The sequence below is a fragment of the Thunnus albacares genome, chromosome 7, assembly GCF_914725855.1.
Source record: "Thunnus albacares chromosome 7, fThuAlb1.1, whole genome shotgun sequence".
NCBI classification, from domain to species: Eukaryota; Metazoa; Chordata; class Actinopteri; order Scombriformes; family Scombridae; genus Thunnus; species Thunnus albacares.
In genome coordinates, this window is record NC_058112.1 from 533,962 (window position 1) to 557,218 (window position 23,257).

Genomic DNA, 23,257 nt, shown 5'->3' on the forward strand with positions numbered 1-23,257 from the left:
ACAACTTTTCATGCATGTTTAGGCCCTCAAAAATGCATTTGTTTCGGAAGAAAAATAATAATAATAGAGAAAAATTCCTTGAGTTACAATAGGGCCTTCACACTGTCAGTGCTCAGGCCCTAATAATTCCTTAAATTCCAACAGAGCCTTCACACTGTCAGTGTTCAGGCCCTAATTAAAGCTGCAAGCAGCAATGATCGGGCCTTCGCACCTTCATGCATGTCGGGGTTTGACGCAGTCAAAGGGTTTTTATTGCAGGCATGTGGATGTCTTCAGGCATGGGCTTTTACTGGACATTGCATGAAGTAGTTAAATATAACTTCCTGTTTCCATTATGAGGCACTAGAGAGCACCAACAATTGTATGTCATGTCGCTGTATATCATGTAGACCACACCATGTAAATTCCATGTTAATCAGATGATGTTTGTCATATCAGCCTGACTTCCTGTTGTCAGTAAGTGGCGCTCCGACTATGACTCAATACTGAAATGTAGATGTGTTGGCCAGGACTCTTATCAAGCACGATAAATTTGTTGCAGGTTGGACAATGTACATTCAAGTAACAACAACTTCCTGCTTCATGGTGAAACATCGAAGACGGCAATGGCCCTGGCTAGGCAGCAAATCTTGTCAGTCAACATTTTGATAATTTTTCATTGTAAAGGTCTTTCGATGAAACTGACCAAATTTGAAGTTGGTCGAGTGAAATCTCTAAGAGGAGTTTGTTAAAATAGAACGCCGAATTTCGTTCATCTACGTCAAATTTAAAGGTGTGGGCTTTTAATGTGTGTGTGTGTGTGTGTGTGTGTGTGTGTGTGTGTGTGTGTACATTGTTGTATTTTAACATACAACAATGTATGACATCCATACATTCTTGTCATATTATGCCACATTTTGATTTGAATTAAAAGCAAATATATACATTGTCATGGATACTGTTATGCTCATCTGTCAGAGATCATAAAATACAGCTGTAGGCTATAACAAAACAATGGACAGATGATGCGGTTCTGCTGCACATTATATTTAATTGACTTGATGGTTCCAAAGTTAGTATGTCTCATTTTGTTAAATGCCTGTTGCCTCGACTCCTCTCTCTTCATGTCTCTTCCTTGCCTCCTCTGCTCGCATCTCAGGTGGGAAGGACTAAGACACAAGGAGAGGGGGCAACAAACAATCAAACTAAACATCATACATTTACTGAACAAATTCATGAAAATAAAATGCACATTTCTTGATAGAAATATTGTATGTAGGCCAATAGAAAAGAATAGGCCAAAAGAACCCCAAAAACATTGGCATCTCATAATTTTAGAGCCGTTATAGTAACTAATATGTTTTGTGTTGTGGACCAATGTAGCTATTACACATTTTGATGTGAAACTGGGTTGAGCAACTCCACCCCAGTGCAACATGATAATGTTTGTAGTTATTAAGTAGACCATTATTTCCCATAGACTGTATGTGAAGATGGACAACACATCACCACTTCCTACCACTTTGTAAAAGTGAAGCCTTTTGTCTTACAGTACATGACAGCTTTATGATTCCTAATATTATTAGCCCAAATTTATACTCAAGCTACAAATAGATTCAATGGCTGAACCCTAGTGACAAAAATTAAATTGATTTGTTAGGACTCTCAAATACTTTGATGACTTGTATTTTAACATTTCCAGCACCTTACTCCCAGTTCATATCCATCAAGGAAGGGCAGAGTTGCATTCTCAGTGAGTGATGGAGACCATAGCAGCAACCTGAAACAGCTGGAGTGAAGCTTGATTAGGACTGAAGTAGAACTTGCAGGACATTACACCACCTGTTCCTTAGATGAATATCATTCTCTCAGTCTGCCCAGCCAGGAGAGACAGCGTGATGGTAATCTGGGTTGGTGTGTTCATGGGAACATAATCTTAAATTGTTTCAGGCAGAATCACGCAGGGGTTGGGCTGTAGCTGCTGGACATTTGTGTAATCCTTCACATGCTCTTTTTGTGAAATCAAGTTTTGTTCCATTAAATTCTGACGTGATGTCATGATTTTCCTTAGTTGACACTACATGCAGTCGAAAGTTTTGAATGTGACATATAGGACTTATGAGCAGTGTTGGGTAAACATTGTTGCAGAGAACCTGAACTGAATTGAATTATTTGCAAAAGTAACACTTAACTGAAAGTTAAAGTGTTCACATCAAACAAAAATGCTCACTCGGCTCCTCTGATGGAGTTGTGACAGAGGTGGGACGCATGCACTGTTCTCAAAGCTTCACACATAACCACCTGGAGGTAGCCTACTAATAAATAATAGAACTCCAGGCCTCAATGAATCTGTTGTGGTCATATTCACTGTGCTTTGATATAAAGATGTGACACCTGTTATAACACCTGTGTTTGTGTTCTCTCTGCAGGTATCACCAGTCTCCTGGGCAGTGGTGTCTATACAGCAGCCTACCCTCTTCATGATGTAAGTAGGATCCTGGCACTAGTAGATCTTTATTATAGGTGGTACTGGTTCCAAATATATATATGCTTGTGTTTTGAAGCTGTTGTAATCAGTCACATTTTTAATAATCACTAAAAGATTAGTTGAAAAAAAATGCTGGCACTAGTAAACTACTAAACTAAAACTACTGAATTAGTCCATCCTAGATTATGAAATCCTAGTATAATATGCTGTCAGTGTGTGTAGTGACTAGTGTTACTGCTTGTCTTTCCTTTTTCAGGGAGATATTGATGAGGAGAGCGCAGAGTTCAATGACAGAAAGGTAAGAAGGTTATTTCTAAACTTATTGAAGCCAGTATAAGAAGCTTAACAGACTTGTATTCATATTTTGCATTTGTACCACAACAGCTTTATGCATGGTCATAGAGTATAGAGTCCCACTAGGACCACAAAATAATCTGTCACCACTTCAGCTTTAATCTTGGAACACAAACAAATTAGGTCTGTTTGAATATGCTAATCGTGTGTCAGTTCACTGAATATTTTTTTTCTCTTGCAATGTGACCCAAACATGTGGATCCATTTTATTATCACAGAAATTTGTGAAACAGTCATGAAATTTAATCTATAGATTTGTGTATATGGACACAAATTTTCCATTTTTTCATGACACTCAGTATGACTTTCAAACTACTGTATTTCAAATGGAAGTATGTTTCATGCCTGTGCCACTTTTTTTTCTGTCAGTCGGGACTTGGGAGCACAGAAGCTGTATTGTTTTTTCTCATTAACTATAACTGCCACATCACTCAACATTTAATCACAAGATTTTATTGCTGTTTTTATTTGATTTTAATTTTATCAGTACAGTAGTGATGTGCGGATTGCAGGCACCATAGTTAAGCCATGCATCAGGCGGGCCAAGTCATTAACATTAATATTATGATTAATAGCAGGGTTGCGGCTGGGTGAAATATTACATAATTAATGAGGAAAATATTAATAATATTAATATTAATTGTGTTGTTATTGTGTTTCTTCTCCTTCCTCTAATGAAACACAGTGCTACTGCCACCATCTGTTTTGTCACCAATATGACTATGTTTCTGCAAAGCTCCATTTTCCCGTACACACTACCACACCAAAAAAGAACTTCTTCTTAAAACCAGCCTACTTCAGTGCATAGAATGTATAAAAATAATGAACACAGCCACTGCGATGTCAGCCATCGGTTTTTGGACTTGTGTTCTGAAGCCTCGAGTTTGGCATTTTGACTGTCACCATCTTGGATTTTTGGAGCCAAAACAGGCCTAAAACCATTAAAACAAAATGTTCTTACTGGAGAAACTGAACATCCGGCTCCTTAGAGGGTCTTTTAGTACGTCCAAATGCTGATGAAAAAAGACTTTTTTTAGGCCACCAAAATGTTACAGTTAACTGTCATGAATTGAAAACACACTGAATTAGCGACGGCTACAGCTACACTCTGTAAATCTTATGGATCTTATGGGTTATGCCATGGTTACATCACATAACCAACATTTTTGCCATGGTAGCAACTTGTCAATCACAATGTAACCACACCCTAAAGCATACGCTGCTTTATCGTCAAATTTAAATTGAGACCATAATCTATAAAATGAACATCATGCTGTATTGAAGAAGACTTGAAACTGGCGATTAAGACCATAAACTCATTAGGAAAGTGTTTATTGATGTAATACATCGAGTGAGAAGTAGTTTGATTTTCCCACAGACTTCCATATTCAGACCTTTTTTGGAGCCAGTGGAGTCACCCCCTGCTGGCCACTGTACTTCCGCATTGACTTTTTCCAGACCCAGAACTATCTGCTTGACTTCAGTGTAATGTGTAGTGTTACACTGGGGGTGTGCCTGAATACAAATACATTATTTGTATGGCAAATACAAAGCACAAATTGTGGGTTTTTTTTTATGAATCTTTGTTTCATACAAATGTTTTAAAAATTATTTGTTTTGGGAAGAAAAAAACAAAATATGTCAAATACCAGCACGCAGGTCAGTTACATCGCTATCGCAGTCTCTCTCTTCTGCTCCACTGTTAGGTCTATCAGCAGGTCTGAACGAGGGGAATCATATCAACCTGCTGCATGACGCACATTTCCTTATTTGGACATCACTTCCAGAGTTGGGGGTGTTCCCCAGAGATAAAACTGTCCTACTGACACACGCAAACTGCTCCCTAGGGACTCTCCATAACCTGTTGTTCCCCTTCTCCTTTCCACAAAGTTAGGTTGTTAAAAATAGGCAATAAATGAAAAGTACAAAGCAAGAATCGCCTTTGAAGTTCTTCTCTGCACATCAAACGCTGTGCTGTCTCTGTGTTATGGGTATATAAATAAGTAGAGGTCTGTCTGCACATTTGCAATGTACTAAGGTTAGCTCAGTAGCCAGCACAGTCGTCTATAATCTGGGAGACTTGAGTTTGAGACCTGGTGTGGGACCCCCTTTGTAAGATAATAACACATAAATGTCCTAAAATTAAAAGCGTAATAAAAACAAAAACTGGATTTTTACACCTATTTCCATTTTTATTTGAATACTAGTACAAATATAAATAATTTTCCTGCCTCAACAAAAACAGATACAAATACAAATACTGAGTTCTCCCTAGTCCCTACATTAGTGTCAAACACATCCTGCGCACACTGGTGTACACTAAAGGAGACTGACCTCTGCTACCTTGCCTCAAAAGCCTCTGCACGCAGCTCCTCAATGATATGACGGTATCATTCATAACACCTTAGTAATGGCAGAGGTGCAGTCATGTTGGTATATTTAGAGCTGAAGACCAGGTAGGGCACACCTTTGATAAATGAAATATTTGTCTGTCACAGAAGTTAGTAAGAAAAGGAACAACTGTGTGAACGTGGGATTGGCATGTGAATTTGGAATGTACCAAGATAAGAAAGATTTAAATCTCACATTTGTACTAGGGCTGTAGTCTGCTGGTCGACTTGTTGATTAGTTGGTCGATATGCTCTTGTCCGACTAAATTCTTATTGGTTGAATAATCTCCATGTTACTTTCATAACGAGAAAATTGCTACATCAATAGCTTTCCAGGATTAAACCATTATTTCCTGTGGCGGGAGGGACAGACTAACCAATTACCTGTGAAAACTGGGGTGTATTCAAAGCACCCCCATTGTTTTCACAACTTTGAACTCACCCAACCTCATGGAGACTGCTAAGTCTAACTGTACTCAATATTTACTGAGCATTTACTGAACGTACTGAACATTTACTGAATCAGTGTTTCTCCAATAATTATCACAACAAGAACCCCTGCAAGGCTAAAAAAAAAAATTGTAATGCCAAAATGAACGCCAAATATCCATTCATTCAGAAATCAATAGTGTTTTGGAGTCTCTGTGCAGCGCTGTTCGGTATGTGAGTCAACCTCTGTGTCGTTACCTGGGAAACTATTGGTATCGAACTCCGTCAAGGAATATGGCATTGCGTAGTATGTTTGCTAGCAGCAAACATACTACGCAATCATTGCAAGCAGCAGAGAAGTGACGGTGGATGCGAGTGGAGCAGAGGAAAAGGTTAGCAGTAAGTTGTCAGTCTGGCAGTAAATTTACAGTACAGACTACACTGTTTCAGTTAGTAAATGCTAAAAAGTCTGTTGTTTCCCCACATGCTGGAAAAGTGAAGGGGGTTAGCCCCAAAGTTAGCAACAATGAGTTAGCCTAACCTGAAGACACAAAACAGAGATATGTGTGGCTGCTAAGTTCACTGTGCACTCTATCCTGTCTGACGTTGGCTCCTGAATTTGCAGGGGGCTACAAAAATCAGATGCTTAAGGGTTTAAGACTGATTTTTGGACAATGAGTTTAGTAAATCCTCATACATTAATATTAATAATACCAATTTCCTCCGCCTTAGATTTTTGATCATGTCAGAAGTTTGTTTTGGCCTTTCTCCCTCTACTTCCAATTTAAGAGAGGCAATTGAATTTCTGTCCAATCAGCGCTGTCCACCTGGGTGGCGCGTGATATCCAATTGGGTTGCTCTGAGCTGTTGACTGGGTGGTGTGAGCTGTCGACTGGGTCATACGCAATGTCCACTGGGTGGCAGTGCAGGATGACTGGATAAGTGGTGTCCAGGAACTAGATAGGTGGTGCACGGTTTGGATACTGGGTGTCTGGTAACTGGATATATGGTGTATGGTTTGGGTAGGGTTTTGAATTAAAGGGCTCTCCATATTGCCGACCTGACCAGAAGACACGCATTACAGCAGTTCTGTTACCCTCCTAAAACTTGGTGCACTGTGGTGATTTTATTCATATCACTGGTTTTACTAGCTAAATTTCACTCAATTTTATCTCTGTAGACTCTCTTAGAACTCTTAGTAGAACTCTTACCTCATTCATGTTGGTCTTGCAATGCAGTTAAGTCAAACTTAAAGTATTTTAAGCCAGGCGGAAAATGGCGCCAGTTCACAAAAACTCATTGCTTACAACTAAAGAACGATATTTGCCAACAGTAGCTCACTATGTACCACAGGAAAAAAAATGTAATAAACAAACGTTATCATGGCCAAAATGAATTTATATATTTTCCTTACCTCTGCTCAGGGTCAGAGTCCATGAAAAGATATCAGGTCCAGACAAAGAGAAAAGTAACTGACAATGTACTGGAGAAAGGTGTCTGGCAGGCAACTTACTCCTGTATATTTCTACCGCAAGATGACAAAGCAGAGGAAATTAGTTGAGTTGCCTGGTTACACAACCATTAGAAATTGGTCTCAAATTTGTCCAAGTAATTTCAAAATCTACAACTTTGTAAACATTTTTACTATTTGTGCAAGTAGCTTTTCAATACATAGCTATTGTTATTATTCACATTCATATTATTTTATTGCTTATGTTATTATTCATATTCATATTATTAGTCATATTACTACTACTAATAATAATACTATGAATAATGTTAGTAGTAAAGATAGTGACTAAAATCCTTGAAGGTGTTGGGCCGTGGCTACAAGTTGGCTATCAGCAATAATTAATGATTATCAAAGATAATTGTTAATTGTTAAAATCAATAAAATTATTTATCAGAATTAATAATAACAGGGCACCACCCTGGACTCAGGGAAAAAGATAGCCAATTCAGTCTCAAAGTGTACTAATCTATGAATTTGGGACTTTGATAAATAATTAATTTAATAACTAGAAATAAAATCACCATATCAGAAATTAGTTATGGTTGAAGGATTTGGAGTTCTTTACAGAGCAGGGGTTGGCAAAACTCATTCTTGTACAACATTAAAACAGACAATAGGTATATCCAAAAGCATTTATTTAACAAAGGGTAAAAACAACACACAATACTAATCTAGCTAAGTGTACCTATATACAAGTGTGAGTGTGTATGTGTGTGTGTGTGTGTGTGTGTGTGTGTGTGTGTAGGGAAGACAATAGCAAGATTGCTGCAGTCATGAGCAGATGCCATGCCGAAAATTTGGCTGATAAAGGGAACTACAGAGAAAAAAGGCCAGACCATGTGGTGTCTTGAACCACATGTGCTGCCTGAACCAAAGTTTGCGAAACTAGGTTTTAACCTCTTAACTGTGTGGTTCTCTGTTCAAGGCCAATTGGTGTATGCTAAAAGTGCCAGGTTAAAACAAGGTTAGTTGCATGCAAGGCCAAGTCACTGGATGTAACATGTGTTAGGTTACTATGCAGTAACCTGACTATAAGCAACAAGGACATCACAACAACAGTTCAATGTATAACCTTAACCAAATCAATACACATACAGTAGATTGTTTGAGTTAAACATTCTTGCTGAGCCATACTATGCTTCACTGTGTTGCTAGGCTATGCCCAGTTGTTACCAGTCCATGAAGGAAGAGATGCTTTGTGGCGTTCTGCTTTGTAGCCGGCGAATCCGTGGGTGAGTCAGGCTGAGAAGGCTTTAGCTCTGAAGCTGAAAGATGCAGACGTTGCTGGGGAGACAGCGCTCCAGTCATGCAGAGGGCCCCGGTCACTCCTTTGTGTAGAGTTAGCGGCAAGATAACTCCATTTTGCGGCTCCTGTACTTGTTAAACTGGCCAGCAGACTTGTGTGTTAGCTGCTGGCACAAGGAAACTTAGTTTCTGAGTCTTAGGCAGGCTCTTGCGTCTTCTGCCGTAAAGAAGCAAGCAGCTGCTCCTGCAGATGAAGGAGAAAGAGAGCAAGGAGCTGCTCCTGCTGCAGCTCGTGGAGAAAAGAGAAAGATAAGAGGGGAATCTCTAGTTTTGATAACCTGGATCCATGGGTGGAGCTTCACACTTTGGGTGCTAACCCCCAGGGCTCAGGCTTCTTGGAGTCTTGAAACGTGGTAAACTGTGGTCCACATGTAGTCCCAACAAAGGCATAGGCGCCTGAGCAATGGAGCAAGTGGAGCAAATGCAGCTCCATTATTCATTTAGGGGGAGCAAAGTTATAGTTTTGCTGCCTCATTTTTGGTCTTTTTAAAAATTAACTTTATCATCATACAGTCCCTAAAATCAGGTGATCATATTTAAACAGCCTCTATCAATGATCATTTTACTATTTTCAGCAACTGACTAAAACAAGTAATAAAAAATCAACCGTTGATAGATCAGAGCAGACTGACAGCACAGTGAGAGAGAGACAGACAGAGAGGAGCTTCTCCTTAAAGTGCGAATGTGTCTGCATAAGAGGAGGCTGGTCTGTAGGCATAGGTGGCTGCTCCTCTAATTTTGAGAGGCAAGAGGGAGATGATCAAAATATAGAAGAGTAATTGGTTGAAGTAAACCATTACCAAATCTCAGTATCATTTATAAAATATTTTTTCTGTCTTTGGAAAAATCCATTATTGAAATTCTGCTAGCTTGGTTAGCATGGTGCATATACAATCTATGGTTAACAGTGATCATGCTAATACTAATGCTAATTTTTGCTAGTGACAAACAGGCCTAAAACCGTTAAAACAAAATGTACTTACCGTAAAAATTGATCATCCGACTCATTGATGGGTCTTTTATTACAACCAAATGCTGAACAAAACTGTTTTAAGGTGACCACAATGTTACAATTAACTTCAGTGAACTCAAAACACACTGTGAAATAGCAGCAGCTATGCCCATACACAGTGGTTACGTTATGTAAGCAATGTTTTTGCCGTGGTAGCGACTTATCAATCACAACGTAGCCACACTCTAAAGCATACTCTGCTTTATCGTCAAATTTAAATTAAATGGGACCATAATTACATGATGAACATCATGCTGTATTGAAGAAGACTTGAAACTAGCGATTGATATCATAAACTCATTACGGAACAGTTTACTGACGTAATAAATCAAGAGAGAAGTAGGGTAATTTTCTCATAGACTTCCATACAATCGGACTTCTTTTTGCAGCCAGTAGAGTCGCCCCCTGCTGGCCATTAGAGAGAATGCAGGTTTTTGGCACTTCCGCATTGGCTTCATTTTTCAGCCCCGGAAGTTGCTGCTTGGAAAAAATCCATCATTCAAATTCTAATTTAAATTCTTCAACAGAAACATCTGCAGGGTAGGAGGAGAAAGGGCAGTGTGTGTGAAGGTCCAATGATAGTCCAATGATAGTTTCCAGATATCATCTTCAATTCTCTCCACTGTAACATACACAAGTGTGACAAACTGTTAAGAGAAGAAGACCGGTAAGAATAAATAATGTAAGAATAATAAATTACATTTGACTTCTTTTATCTAGCAGTAGATAGCTGCTTCCATTAGCCAATGCAACAGTTAGCTTGTTATAACAGCCCTGAAGGACTCTTTATACATCCATGGAAGGACAGTTAAGGACTGTTGTTAAGCTAACGGGAGAATGAATCTGGACTGTGCGGTGCAGCAGTGGCAGGACACTGCCGGGGAGGCTGGAGAGAGAACCAACCGGGAAACAACCAGGAGTTAGCTTGTTGCAATGATGTCAGACTGATTAACCAGCAGCCACAAAGTTCTGTTAACTAACAAACAAGATGACCAACAGCCACAAATGGATATTATGACATGGATACTTCATCTCCATGAAAGAAAGAAGAAGACATCAGATAATGAGAGTCAGATACAGTTTCTCTCTCTCTGTCTCTTTGGTCGCTAATTTCATCTCTGATGGTTGAATGTCTTGTGGCTTTTTTGTGAATTTATCTCTTTAACAAGAATGCAGCAGAGATCATATAGTGTGCTGTAGGTAGTTTGTTTGTTGAAGTTACAGTGAGCTCACTCATTCATTTGGAATTGATCCCATTTTAATTAAGTGGTTGTTCAGTCACCTGTTGATGTTGTGAATGAGTGTGCAGGTCTGGCTGCTTGCTTGTGACAATTTCTTCAGTTTGTTTTTAAGCTGAGCCGTATATTTAGTAATAAGCTTAAAGTAACTAGAATAACAAGTGTTAACATGTCAGCTTTGTAGACTATATTTTGTATGTGGTGCATATAGATAAGAGTGTGGAAGTCATGTATTTGATACGTGCATTAATTCTTTCTGATGTGAGCCTACACTTTTAGATCTGTTGTTGTGTCAGATTTATGGAAGATAGTTGAAGGAAAAAATACCAGATCAAAAACTACCTTTTGAAGATAAAAAATCTGGAGTCAGAGGTCCAAGCAGCAAAGTGTTCTTTAATGCCAGCAATAAAGGAGAGCAAATTAGCACAAATATGATGAACCAAATCGCTCCGAAAGTTTTTTCCTTCAGGGCGTAGTTTTTATACCCTTGGGTCGGCATAGGTCACACCTATCATCCACCCTCCTTAATTTTTGGCCAATTATTCTGTTATCTTTATCTCCGTCACTCGTTATTGGTCAAAACTCTTTAAGACAGGTTTTGAGCTGTTGTGGATATGTACTGGCATATTCAATTCTACCTGGTTATGTCCAATTTTTTTATTTAATTTTTTTAAGTATTGGGGATCATTTTACACCATTATTGCCAAGTTGTCTTCTGGCCTTTATTTTTTTATAAGTTATTCTAGTCATTTTACACCCTCATGTCTTGATCTCCTCCAGAGTATTTTTAAAAAAGGTGAAGACTTTAATGCAGACCCAAGCAAAGTGACATGTAATACAAACACACTCAAATTTCTCCAGTGTATGATTATGATTCTTCTACTGTGCCTCTATACGTACATTGTGATTAAATGTGGTTCATGAGATTACAAATACATCAATATAAATTTTATCACACTAGCCCTTATTGCTTGTAAACTTATAAAATCAATCTGCATAGCTTAATATTGTCTTTAAGCACACCAATGACATTTAATGAAAATACACCACATTGTGAATGTTTTTAGTATTCAGTCTTTCTGGTGTTCAGCACTGATCTGAACCTGTATCAGATTATAAGCTTTATGGAACATCGATTTCTGTATACTAAGAAAATACAAAGGAAACATGTGTAAATCATGTGATATGTTGTCTGTTTTTGATGAGAACATAAATCTGTTGTCACAATAGAACAATACTATAGATTTAAATTTAGCTTTGTTGGTAAAATGAGACATTGTGAACCACTCCACAGCTAAAATGTGCATTTCTTCGTCTTATGTATATAGTAAATGTCTTTAAAGAAACAGCCTTGACAATGACAATCATGTAGTATGATGCACATTATTCGGCAAAGCACAAATAGTGGGGTTTTTTTATGAATATTGGTTTCATACAAATATTTTAAACATTATTTGTATTCGGGAAGAAAAAGAAAAACATGTCAAATATCAGCGCACAGGTTGGTCACATCGCTATCTCAGTCTCTCTCCTCTGCTCCGCTGTTACATCTGTCAGTTTGTTTCAACAAGGGGAGTCACATCCACCTGCTACATAACACATTTCCTAATTTGGACATCACTCCCAGAGTTGGGGGTGTTCCCCAGAGATAAAGCTGTGCTACTGACACACGCAAACTGCTCCCTAGGGACTCTCCATAACCTGTTGTTCCCCTTCTCCTTTCCACAAAGTTAGGTTGTAAAAAAATAGGCAATAAATGAAAAGTACAAAGCAACAATCACCTTTGAAGTTCTTTCCTACTCATTACATGGTGTGCTGTCTCTGTCTTATGGGTGTATAAATAGGTAGAGGTCTGTCTGCAATTAGGCGATGAGTAGAGTTTTAGCTCAGTAGTCGACACAGTCATCTATGATCTGGGAGACTCCAAACAGCAATTTCCAATTAAAAATACAGGGAACCTCTCTGTTTGTCAAGAAAGCCACTGTTCCCCCTGCCGTGCGTTTAGGTCACGCCACGGCCTTATTGAAGGGTAATACTCTTTACCCCTTATCCTGCGTTAATGTGAAAACTTACTCCATCCTTTAAAATTCATGAATATGTAACCAAGAGAATCTCTTCTTGGGAATGATGCCTAAATACATTGTTTTAGGTATGGTGAACCATGAAGCCTTTACGGAAAGAAGAGATCTGTCCACCTTCAATTTTATCCATGATGATGTGGAATACCTGGCTTTGTGTCAGGACAGCAGACAGGTTCCCGCCAAAGCTATCCAGCTGCAATTTAACCAAGGGATATCTGTCAGAGAGTTTTATAATATGTTTACAGCTATGGGGAGACACCTGAAAGATTTACCTCTGAGCATCAACAGAGAGGAATTTGAACAGAGATACTCCTTGTTTGTGTTCAGTCTCAATGCTAGTGAAGATGCAGATGCCTTGTCCCCCATTTCCAATGGAAGTTTAAGACTGGAGATGAGATTTAGAGTACCCCTACCTCATACAACCACTCTTTTTGTTTACACTTGTTACAAATCTATTTTGGAGATCAACTCAAAAAAAACAAGTTGTTGGTGGATTATTACTGAGAAAATTAATAATCATCAGTTGGAGGGTCTCATGTGTCATTCACTGGGTGATGCATTTTGCAGCGTGTGGGCCTCAGACCAGTTACCTTTACTGATGAGCTTGTTCAGACTTCCTGCCTACATGATTGTCATCACACACCCCACCCACGAACCCAGAGAGCACTGGCTAGCACTCACTCTGGATAAACATGAAAGTGCCACTTTTTTTTTGGCTTGTTTGGATTTTGCCTATTACCCAAGAGCCATCTTGCAATTTTTAGAAAACCGCTCTGAAAAAATATTTTACCAGAAAAGATAACTTCAAGACGTGTCTATGGCTTGTGGTCAGCATTGTGTTTATTTTTTATGTCATAGGGCCTGCAGGTTACCTTTGGAGGTTGTGCTATCCTCGTATCATGATGATGTGATTAAAAATGACAAGATGGTATCCAGTTTTGTGAAAAATATCAACATTGTATTTTCCGTTGACTTCATCTTTAACTTCATCTTCTCCTTCATGCAATCCCTCAGTTGTAAGCCAACGATATTCCTCTTGAGCTTGAGGGTTAGTTACTGAGGATAGAGGGATGTTGAGTTCCGAGTATTTAAAAAACCTGTCCAATTCTTAGAAGGTAGGGTCTGATTTTTAAACAAGTCAATCATGTGTGACCCTTTTACCACTTTTCCTTTATAAATAAACTCTCCCTTTGAGGTACACCCATCCTGGCTTTTGGCTAATTTATTCATGATATACTGAGCATTTTTACGATCATGTGGAGGAAGGTTTTGTAACACATCATCTGATGTTTCATCCAGGCTTCTTCTTCTTTCCTCTTCTTCTTCTTCATTTTGAGTCAAGGTTCTCCTTCCGTCATCAGAGTCTTTAGTAACAGTCAGAGCTTTCTTCTCCCTTTGTTTGATCAGGGTTAGGTATCTTTGCAGCAGAGCGTTGTATTTTTAAATTTTTTTTAAGGATTCAGCCCCGGTTTGTTTAATATAGCCTTCATTTTTACATCCAAATCATTTTCGGCCGTACATCTCATGGATGGTGTCCGACTGACATAAAACTGTCTGACTCATACGGTTAAACTGTTGAAACGTCACCAGAAACATCTTTTGACTCACCCTCTGTGCCATTTGTTTTAGTTTTTATTAATGAGTCCTCCTATAAGCTGTCCCAATGATAGGAACAACCGCTGAAAGCGGTGGTAGAAGAAACCCTCCAGATCCGTGTGCCCTGTGTTTGCATTTTAGGCTGTTTTTTTATCCGCTAACAATTTGATAATTTTCTTTTGTCTTTTGAGTTTGTTATACTGACCGGCTGACAGGGGTATATTTCCTCTTAAAACATTCAGAGAGAGTTTACAGAGACTGAAGAAAGTCGGAGGAGCAATGACTAAGAATATCTTTGTCTCTGAGATGTGGCATAATACAAAGCTTGCCATAAAGGAGCGTTTCTTTTTATCCATGCTGACATATGGAATTAGGAAGATCTCGATTTGGGTAGATAGACGACCAGCCACTGATCAGGTAACAACCCTGACCTCAGTCTGTATTGCTCTGGACAAGTAGGGGTGAGGTCAACGATTAAATATCCATCAGGATCTTTAGTAGTATCTTCAAATGATGGTCGGAGGCTTGAAAAATGACTTCGTTCAGGATAATCCAGTGATTCTGATCAGGCGGAAACAGGTTTTCATCTTCGAAAGAATCAGGTAGTCTTTCAACAAATTCAATATTTTTATTCTTCTTTTGCAGTTCAGTATACATGGGTTGAAACAGAGTGTATATCCATACAATATTTTCAGGTACTCAAGACAAAACATCTTGACAATTTTCCACGACCCACAATCTGGCATGAAAAAGGTAGTTGCAATATAAGATCCAAGTCAGTTTCTTCAGTAACACTCAAGTGTGACATTTGCAATATCCAAAAGGCAAGGTTTGACCTGTGGAAATCAACCATCTCTTATCAAACACAACTCGAAACTCTTTCTGAAATCTTTCTCTTTTCTCTCTTTCTCTTTCTCTCTCTTTCTGACACACTCAGCAGTGCCGTTCTACACGTACCCCTCCACCAGCTCGAGTTGACCCATTTGCAACATTCGTGTGTCTGAGTAATGCCCTTCACGCACAGTTTTGTTTTGTTTTTAGGCTGATAGGCATAACTTTTAGGACCCGCAGCCACAAAGTCCTGTATGCTATCACCACCCAATTGGTCTGTCAAATTCCCCAAATAATTTCACAATTTGAGTCGAGGTTCTCCCTCTTTTGTGACATAGATCAAGCTGTCTGCGTTGTAGAAGAGAACCCGCTCTTGCATCTGCTCCAAATAGCTGTACATCTTTAAATGGCTGTAGGCTGTGGCGAATGCTGCAATAAAGACATTGTCAACCTTGTTTGGTGGTGCAATATAGTGATCGCCGTTACTCCATTGAATGAGAGTCGTATCGTTGAGGAAGGAAAAGTATTTGATTTTGTATTTTTCTGAAAACATGTAACTGAAAAATTCTTCGGGGGCACTGACTACGTCTGGTTCAGGTTATTTCTCTGCGCAAACTTCCCTCAAAAGGTATTTAAACAGAGCTTAGACACTTGTCTTTTAGCCTGGTTTGATTTAATTTTGTTGGCGTCTAGCAAAATGCCCTGATTGGTCTTGTAATCCCTAATGTACTTTTCTCTACTCTCCTGATCTGTAGCCTCAGGGGGGTACCCTGATGCTCCCTGTTTACCCTTCAGAAAAGTGTGCATGTACTTGACAAAGATGGAATCACTCTGTCGATCAAAGTGCCACACCTCCGTGACATTACATAATTGATACCCCATCTCCAAGGCCTTGTTAAATTCGGGAGTGACCCAAACCCTTGTCAACGCTCTGGTGTTGTCGTTGTGTGTACATGCACCATCCTGAAAATTAAGCTTGGCGCATGTACAGCAGAAGACGAACACCAGTTTACCTGCAGCTGTTCTGTGAGGTAAAACAGGGAAAAACAAACCCAGAGGTGGGTAGACAACGGCCCTGATTATCCCAAAGTAGTTTTGAGGCTCTTGGAAATCTGTGTAGATTATTTTAGGGTGTCCTAGAGGGTAAGGAAATGCACAGTTGACGTGGGGATACAAGAATGTCATATATACGTACTGTACAGTTTCATTCGGATGCACCATATAACTCAGCCTCACAGCACTCATCCTACTGCCGTATAGAGCATCATGGGGTGAGAAAGGTTGAGGAGCTTTGTAATGTTCAAGAAACTCCTTCAATCCCTGATGGGATTTTCAACTCAACCCAACGATGCTCTCTCGTGATAATCACTTTGATGCCATGGGCAGACCGTAACGTCTGTAATTTCTCTTTGCAGACCGCATGCAACGCGTCAAACAGTCTGCCGGTCAGAGGACAGGTCTTGTGAGGCTGAAAACAGGACGGACAACCTTGGTAAAAACAACCCAGAAACTCCCATGCAAATTTCGCACTATCCACCTCTGCATAACCGTCTACATAGTATCATCCTATCTGTTTTTCACCCTCATTCAAAGTGTGTTGAATGAAGATGTTTTCTGTACGCACTACCCACTGGATGATGGCGTATAAATAGGATTTGAATAATTCGATAATTGTCGGGTGATGGAATGACCAGGGTATTAGGAGGTAGGAAATTTGTGTGAAACACTGTCATGCAGGCCAAAGCGATGGTGACGCAGCTGAATGGGTTCACACTCGTTTCGTTGATGTAGCCTTTTCTTAAAACGCAGCAGGTCTCTGAGAGAATATCCACATCGTTTTGACAGCTTCTTTTTCAAAATTGAACGTGCCGTGATGTACCGTCTCATACCACATGTCAAATTCTTTCTTTCCCTCTTTAGTTATTTGCCCAACACCGTAAGCCTCAGGCAGGGGTTAGGGGCCTACGTAGTTCAGATGATTCTCTGAGCTAAACCCATGGGGAAAAAAACCCTTGGTTTTATCAGCAAAACCTAAAGCTTTTGGCAGGGCCAATAGATGCATGGTGAGAAAGCTGAGAGAATCAATGTACTTGTGTTCGTAATCTGTGTCTGTGAAACAAATGACTTTGCTGCCTTGCACGATAAGACTGGGCTGCATATTCAGAGCAACCATGGTGTTGATCACAGTGTAGCTGTCAAATCCTTTGACATTGTGAGCAATAGACAGATTTTTTGTACAAAGGTTGCCTGAAATGCATGATAAACCATTCAGCCCAATCCACACCCTGAGCCTTCTATCTTATACCGTAGAGCATTTTTGTGCATACCAGAAAAGGGACATGTATGCCTGATGAGTGTACATATGTCTCAAAATCGTAGAATATCAATTTCTAGGTATGTTCTGTTGGCGTCGACAAAGGTTATATGTAACACCAGTGCACCTCATTCTATTTTACATTTCAATGTATGACAGTTGTGTGGTTTACCTTTACTGTTCATAGCGATGTAATGGCACATTTTGCATTTATCGCATTTTTTACGCAACTCACAGTTACTGACATATTTTTGCAAACATTACAATGACCTCTGCATCGGTGAGTCAATAAGTTGTTATAACCCATGTAACAATAATCGCACGCATACTGGGTGCCTAGAAAGGCTTTCATGTTTATTACACTGTAGTAGTGGTTTTTGAACAGAAACATATACAGCATTTTTTGTCTTGTTGGGGTATCGGTCACAAATTTAGAGAGTGTACATTTATCATTGGTCCTGAAAAGAACTACAGCAACAGCTAACCCGAGGTTGAGGTGTCCCTGGTAAAACAACAAACAGGGTGGCTAACCCCAAGGATTAAAGGAAAAAAAAAAATTTTCAAGCCACAGCCAGGTCATATTCCCCATCTGCAATTTGAAAAACATGTTACAGGTTACATCACTTGTTGCCTGCTAAACAAATAACACAATATGTAAATTTGTGAGATTTCAGCACCACACATAACCATGGAACTCTTTTCAAGTGGTCCTTGGATCTTGGGTTACTCTTCTGACTAATGTTCTTACTGCCCGGTCGGCAATCTTGCAAGGAGCTCCTGACTGTAGCCGGTTGATGGTGGAGTGATGATGCTTCCACTTTCAGATAATGGCCCCACTAGAGTAGGCTTGCCACGGTGGTCGATGTTACCAGTGTTACACAGTGTTGGACATACACCAATTACATGACTTGCCCACTGCCCATACTGTAGTTTTGTTTTTTCTTTTAGAAACAAACCCATTTATTTCATTGTTGTGTATCAGTGCCCATGTTCATCAGATTAAAAAACTCCAATATGTAAAGCATCAAGTGTGTTAACAATACTTAGTTGGACGGCGGACACTACAATTATAAACTGACAGTGTCTGCTTCAGGAGCGTCTGCAGAAGTAGTGTTGCAGCAAAAAGTAACAGCGACTCTCCCGCTCTCTGCCTGCTCAGCCTGCTCTCGGTGTGTGTCTCTCTCTGGATGACAGGCGAGTTGCTCCGGTTCTGGCTCTAAGTGGCAGTCGTCCTCTTGCTCGTGCCTGTCTGTGTGCACCGCAGCCTGGCTGTACACAGAGGACAACCCGTTGGCAGCAGCCTGAAGCCCGCCGCCACTAACTCTTAAATAAGGGGAAGATCTAAACTAAAAATCTATTGTCAAAGATCAAAATAAGCGCTCTACAAATGAGCCTCATTGATGAATATCTTATTTTGTAAAATGTCCGGTGTAACCAGTAGCACTGCTGTTGAAGTGATTGTGGATGCGAGCAGAACAGAGGGAAAGGTCAGCAGTAAGTTGTCAGTATGGCAGTAAATGTACAGTACAGACTCCAGTGTAACAGTTAACAAATGCTAAAAAGTCAAGTCTGTTCTTTCCCCAAGTGCTGGAAAAGTGAAGATGGTTAGCTCCAAAGTTAGCAACAATGGGTTAGCCTAACCTGAAGACGCAAAACAGAGAAATAGAACGGAGAAATGTGACTGCAGAGTTCACTCTAATCGATTGGTTGAAGATTATGTATGATTTCAGTCAGCCAAGATTTTCTTTGGTTGACTACAGCCTTAGTTAAAATCCACAGCATGCAAATCGGCAAAAATGGCCGACTTCCTGTTGGGCTTACGGTTTGGGTCCAAGGGACTTTTTTGTGTGTCTGGGCATGATACATGTGCGTACCGATTTCTGTGTATGTCGATGAAACATGCTGCAGGGGATACAGTTTAGGGGTTGCTGTTGAGCCATTTTGCCACGCCCATGTTCAGGACCTATAAAATATCAAATTTTTCACCACTTCTGATGTATATGCAAAGTTTAACAACTTTTCGTGCACGTTTAGGCCCTCAAAAATGCATTTGTTTTGGAAGAAGAAGAAGAACCTTCACACCGCTTGCTGCTCAGGCCATAATAATGATGATAATAATAATAATAATAATAATAATAATAATAATGTCTATTGGATCTGAAGGAATTATTATTATTATTATTATTATTATTATCCCTTCAAAAAGAATAGGTTCCTCACACTTTCATGCTCAGGCCCTATCACTTTAAATACAATAAAATGCCACGCTTACTGGATGTTTGACCTTTACTAAATGTAGAATATAGGTCACACTACCACAAATACTTATGTCTGTATTCTATGTCATTATGAATTTGGTATGAGATGTTTTGACAAATATTTGATTTTGGTTACCCAACACCACAACTGAAATCCCACAAAATACCAATGTCTAATGTTGTCTGTAACCCACATTAGATGGACATTAACACTCTGATATTTAGCATATGGACTTAAAACTAACAAAATATCAATGTCTAATGATGTTAGAATTTCAAGTTGTGTAGATGTTAACATTGTGATGTTTACCAGATGTTGGGCTTTGGCCACCATACCTCACAAATGAATGTCGGTATTCTACATCAAAATGATGTTTGGGAGATGTTGGATTATGGTTACTTAACACCATGACTTAAAACCAATAAAATGTCAACATCTAATGACGTATGTTTCATGCCTGCACCACATGCAGGCGTGAAACATACTTCCAATTTAAATACATTAGTTTGAAAGTCGCGTTGAGTGTCACGAAAAAAATGGAAAATTCATGTCCATGTACATGAATCTATAGATTAAATTCCATGACTATTACACAAACTGCCGTACTACTGGGTTGGTGGATCTCTTGCTGTTGGGGTGAATGGTTTTCTTTTGCAACATGTGCTTGTTTTTTTTCTATTGTGATAAAATAATCTCAACTCAAATGTCTACTTACCAGCTCTTTTCTGAGCTTCATGCATATTTGCAACAAAGGCAATGTCAAGAGTGAACTTCTATTCTCCAAGTCTATTTTTCTTCTTGCTTACATTCTTAGCACTTTATAGAGACAGTTTTAACTGACATGTTTCAAAAGCTCTATTCACTTTTCAATTGTACCTTTTTTAGGAAAATGTTTAAAGAATAAAGAATAAGTCAGGTGATATTCTATATTTTTCTAAAATTGAATAAATCCCCACACCAACAATGAATTAAGATTTTGGAGTTCTGTTCTTTAATCTTACATTGATCTGACAAACGAAAGATAAAATTTTAGAAAACTGAATTCAATTTTCCTATTTCCTGTTATTGATTTTTTCCCCCAACTGAGGAGCATTACACAGATTAGGGAGGCTCTTTCAGCTCAATTTGTGTTTGCCATATGACCTACACATTCAGGCGCTAACCAACTAGCATGGTTTTTCTAGCAGACAACTTTCCTTTTACTGTCATACATACAGAAGTGAACTTTAGTATTTATATTGCAGGAAAAATGCTGAAGTCATAATAAAACTGGAGAAATGATGCACATAAATATTGTTGATTGTCTTCCTCAGCTTTTGTATGAGGAGTGGGCAAACTACGGTGTCTTCTACAAGTACCAGCCCATTGGACTTGTGCGGTAAGGATGTAAACTTAGCTACCCTGTTAAACAACTAATAATGAATTGTTGTGATTTTAGTTGCCTGTGTGCTTGTGTCTCTGGACTACAAAATCACAAAACACCCTTTGTGTTAAGTCTGGCCTTGTTAGTGATAATGTTTTTTATTTCCTGACTTCCGAGTCCAGCGCAGGTCCAGAATGCAAACCTGTACACAAACTGTTTATGATCTCTAAACCAAATATGTGCTGGTCACACCCACTGACTGTATATAAGTAAGTACAATGCGTCTCCACTTCTTACCATTATGCAAAAGTAAAGCCAAAATACCTCCTTTCCGGGAGCTGCCATCTTGCTTAAGTGCTGTCATTTGGAGCCAGAGTCTGTGCAGTAGAGTCATGCAGCGGGATGACGGCCCATGGAACAGGCCCCCTCAGCCATTCCACTACCTGACGGAGGTTTGAAAGCGGCTGTCACAGCTGTCAATCATGACGTCAGACCCCCTGTCTATATCATCAAATAACATTAAAAATAAACTTATCAGAAAATGAGTACTTGGACAAACATCAGCATTATAAGAACTACCTAAAATGACAGAAACCATCTTTGGGAAAAATCTGTTTGATGTTTACTTTGATTTTTTAGTTTGGCTCATGTCCCATCCATTAACATGGAGGGGGCGGGACTTATGACCCATACTGCAGCCAGTTACCAGGGAGTGATCAAAATGTTTTGGCTTCACTGTTGGGGAGCTGTCATGACATCCATATTTATATACAGTCAATGGTCCATGTGTGTTTGTGCCTAGTGAATTTGCTTGCATCAGCTTGTATTTCACGAAATTAAAGCACAGTGCAGTCATTGATACTACAACAGGATGGCACCAAATCCTACACATACATAAGTTTAAAGCCACCATGACCTGGAGGCAGGGCATCTTCGATGGTGGTTCAATAGGAACGAGTGGACTATGGAGGCACTGGAGGAGAATGAGTCATGGTACGGGTGCCTCTTCCTCTCTGCCCCGCTAACTGCCTCAGAGAGAGACAGACAAACAGATAGAGGGAGACAGTTGTGAGCAGCGACATATTGGTGAGAAAAGGGAAGCAGGAGCGTGGCTTGGGTACCCGCTGGAAGAAGCAGCAGCAGCTTCAGTGCAAGCTTGGTGCAGATTGACAAACACTGGCAGCATGAGTGACAACGAGAGGAGGAAAAGACACCTGCACTGTGACTCATTCTCCTCTGCTGCCTCCATCATCTCTCCCTCTTTTTGTTTGCTCTCCTCAGCCCCTGTTCATATCTGATTTCAGCTGAAGATGCACTTGCACAAATACAACCACAGGAAATTTTATAGTAACTCGCACACTCTCAAAAAATGTGTACCAAAAAAAAAGGGTGCGACCAAATGAGGAAGTTGGTAGCACCAGTGGTACTAGTGGAAAAGTTACTCTGGAGCCCTGCTTAGAAGGTTTCAGACTTTGGTGAATTTTGTTTAAATTTATTTGTCTGTGTTATTGTGTTAATGATTTATGGGTGTGTAAATGGTACCCATTGTTTTGTAGAGAGAATCACTTTATCCAAGTAACTGCAACCCAAAAGCGTATTTGTACACTTCAGGTTTATTATAGTCCGTTTTGTGAGTGTTGGGCTTTGAGTGCTACCTGTGTACACATAGACGGAGGGCTGAAGCTGGTACTCTGCTAACATGCAGTCCCAGACATTGTGTAAGATGATAAAGTCTTCTGGATGTTATGTTTGAAAATGTGGGGGTTGTATTATAGACAAGAACAAGACATTAACAGATGTGGTCTTTGAATGCAGTGAGAACTTACAACCAAGATAGTCTTGTATTAGGGCCAGAATGTCAGTAACCTCTTTGAGTGTTGCCATTATCTTTTATATTGTTCTAAAGGAAGATATTCCAGTGTTGGCAAGGGAAGACTGAACCTTGATCTGCCCTCTAGTGGATATATTTTTTTTAATCCTCCAGATACACTGAAAGTATACAACCTTGTATGTGAACACTGCTGTTCTCTCTGTGTGTGCAATGGTAAAGGTTCCTTTGTCTTGATACCAATATGTTAGTTTTGTCTGAATAATGAAATCATGAT

The 23,257-nt window shown here is 39.5% G+C and overlaps 1 protein-coding gene across 2 annotated transcripts in view; it reads left to right on the forward strand.

Moving 5' to 3' along the window:
* LOC122985498 (anoctamin-1-like) overlaps positions 1-23,257 on the forward strand; it is a 153,603-nt gene that overhangs the window by 43,660 nt on the left and 86,686 nt on the right. For both annotated transcript variants that reach the window (XM_044356209.1, XM_044356210.1), the window contains exons 7-9: positions 2,409-2,464; positions 2,724-2,765; positions 21,103-21,167. In XM_044356209.1, coding sequence (XP_044212144.1) covers positions 2,409-2,464; positions 2,724-2,765; positions 21,103-21,167 — 163 coding nt within the window. The remainder of the gene's footprint in view (positions 1-2,408; positions 2,465-2,723; positions 2,766-21,102; positions 21,168-23,257) is intronic.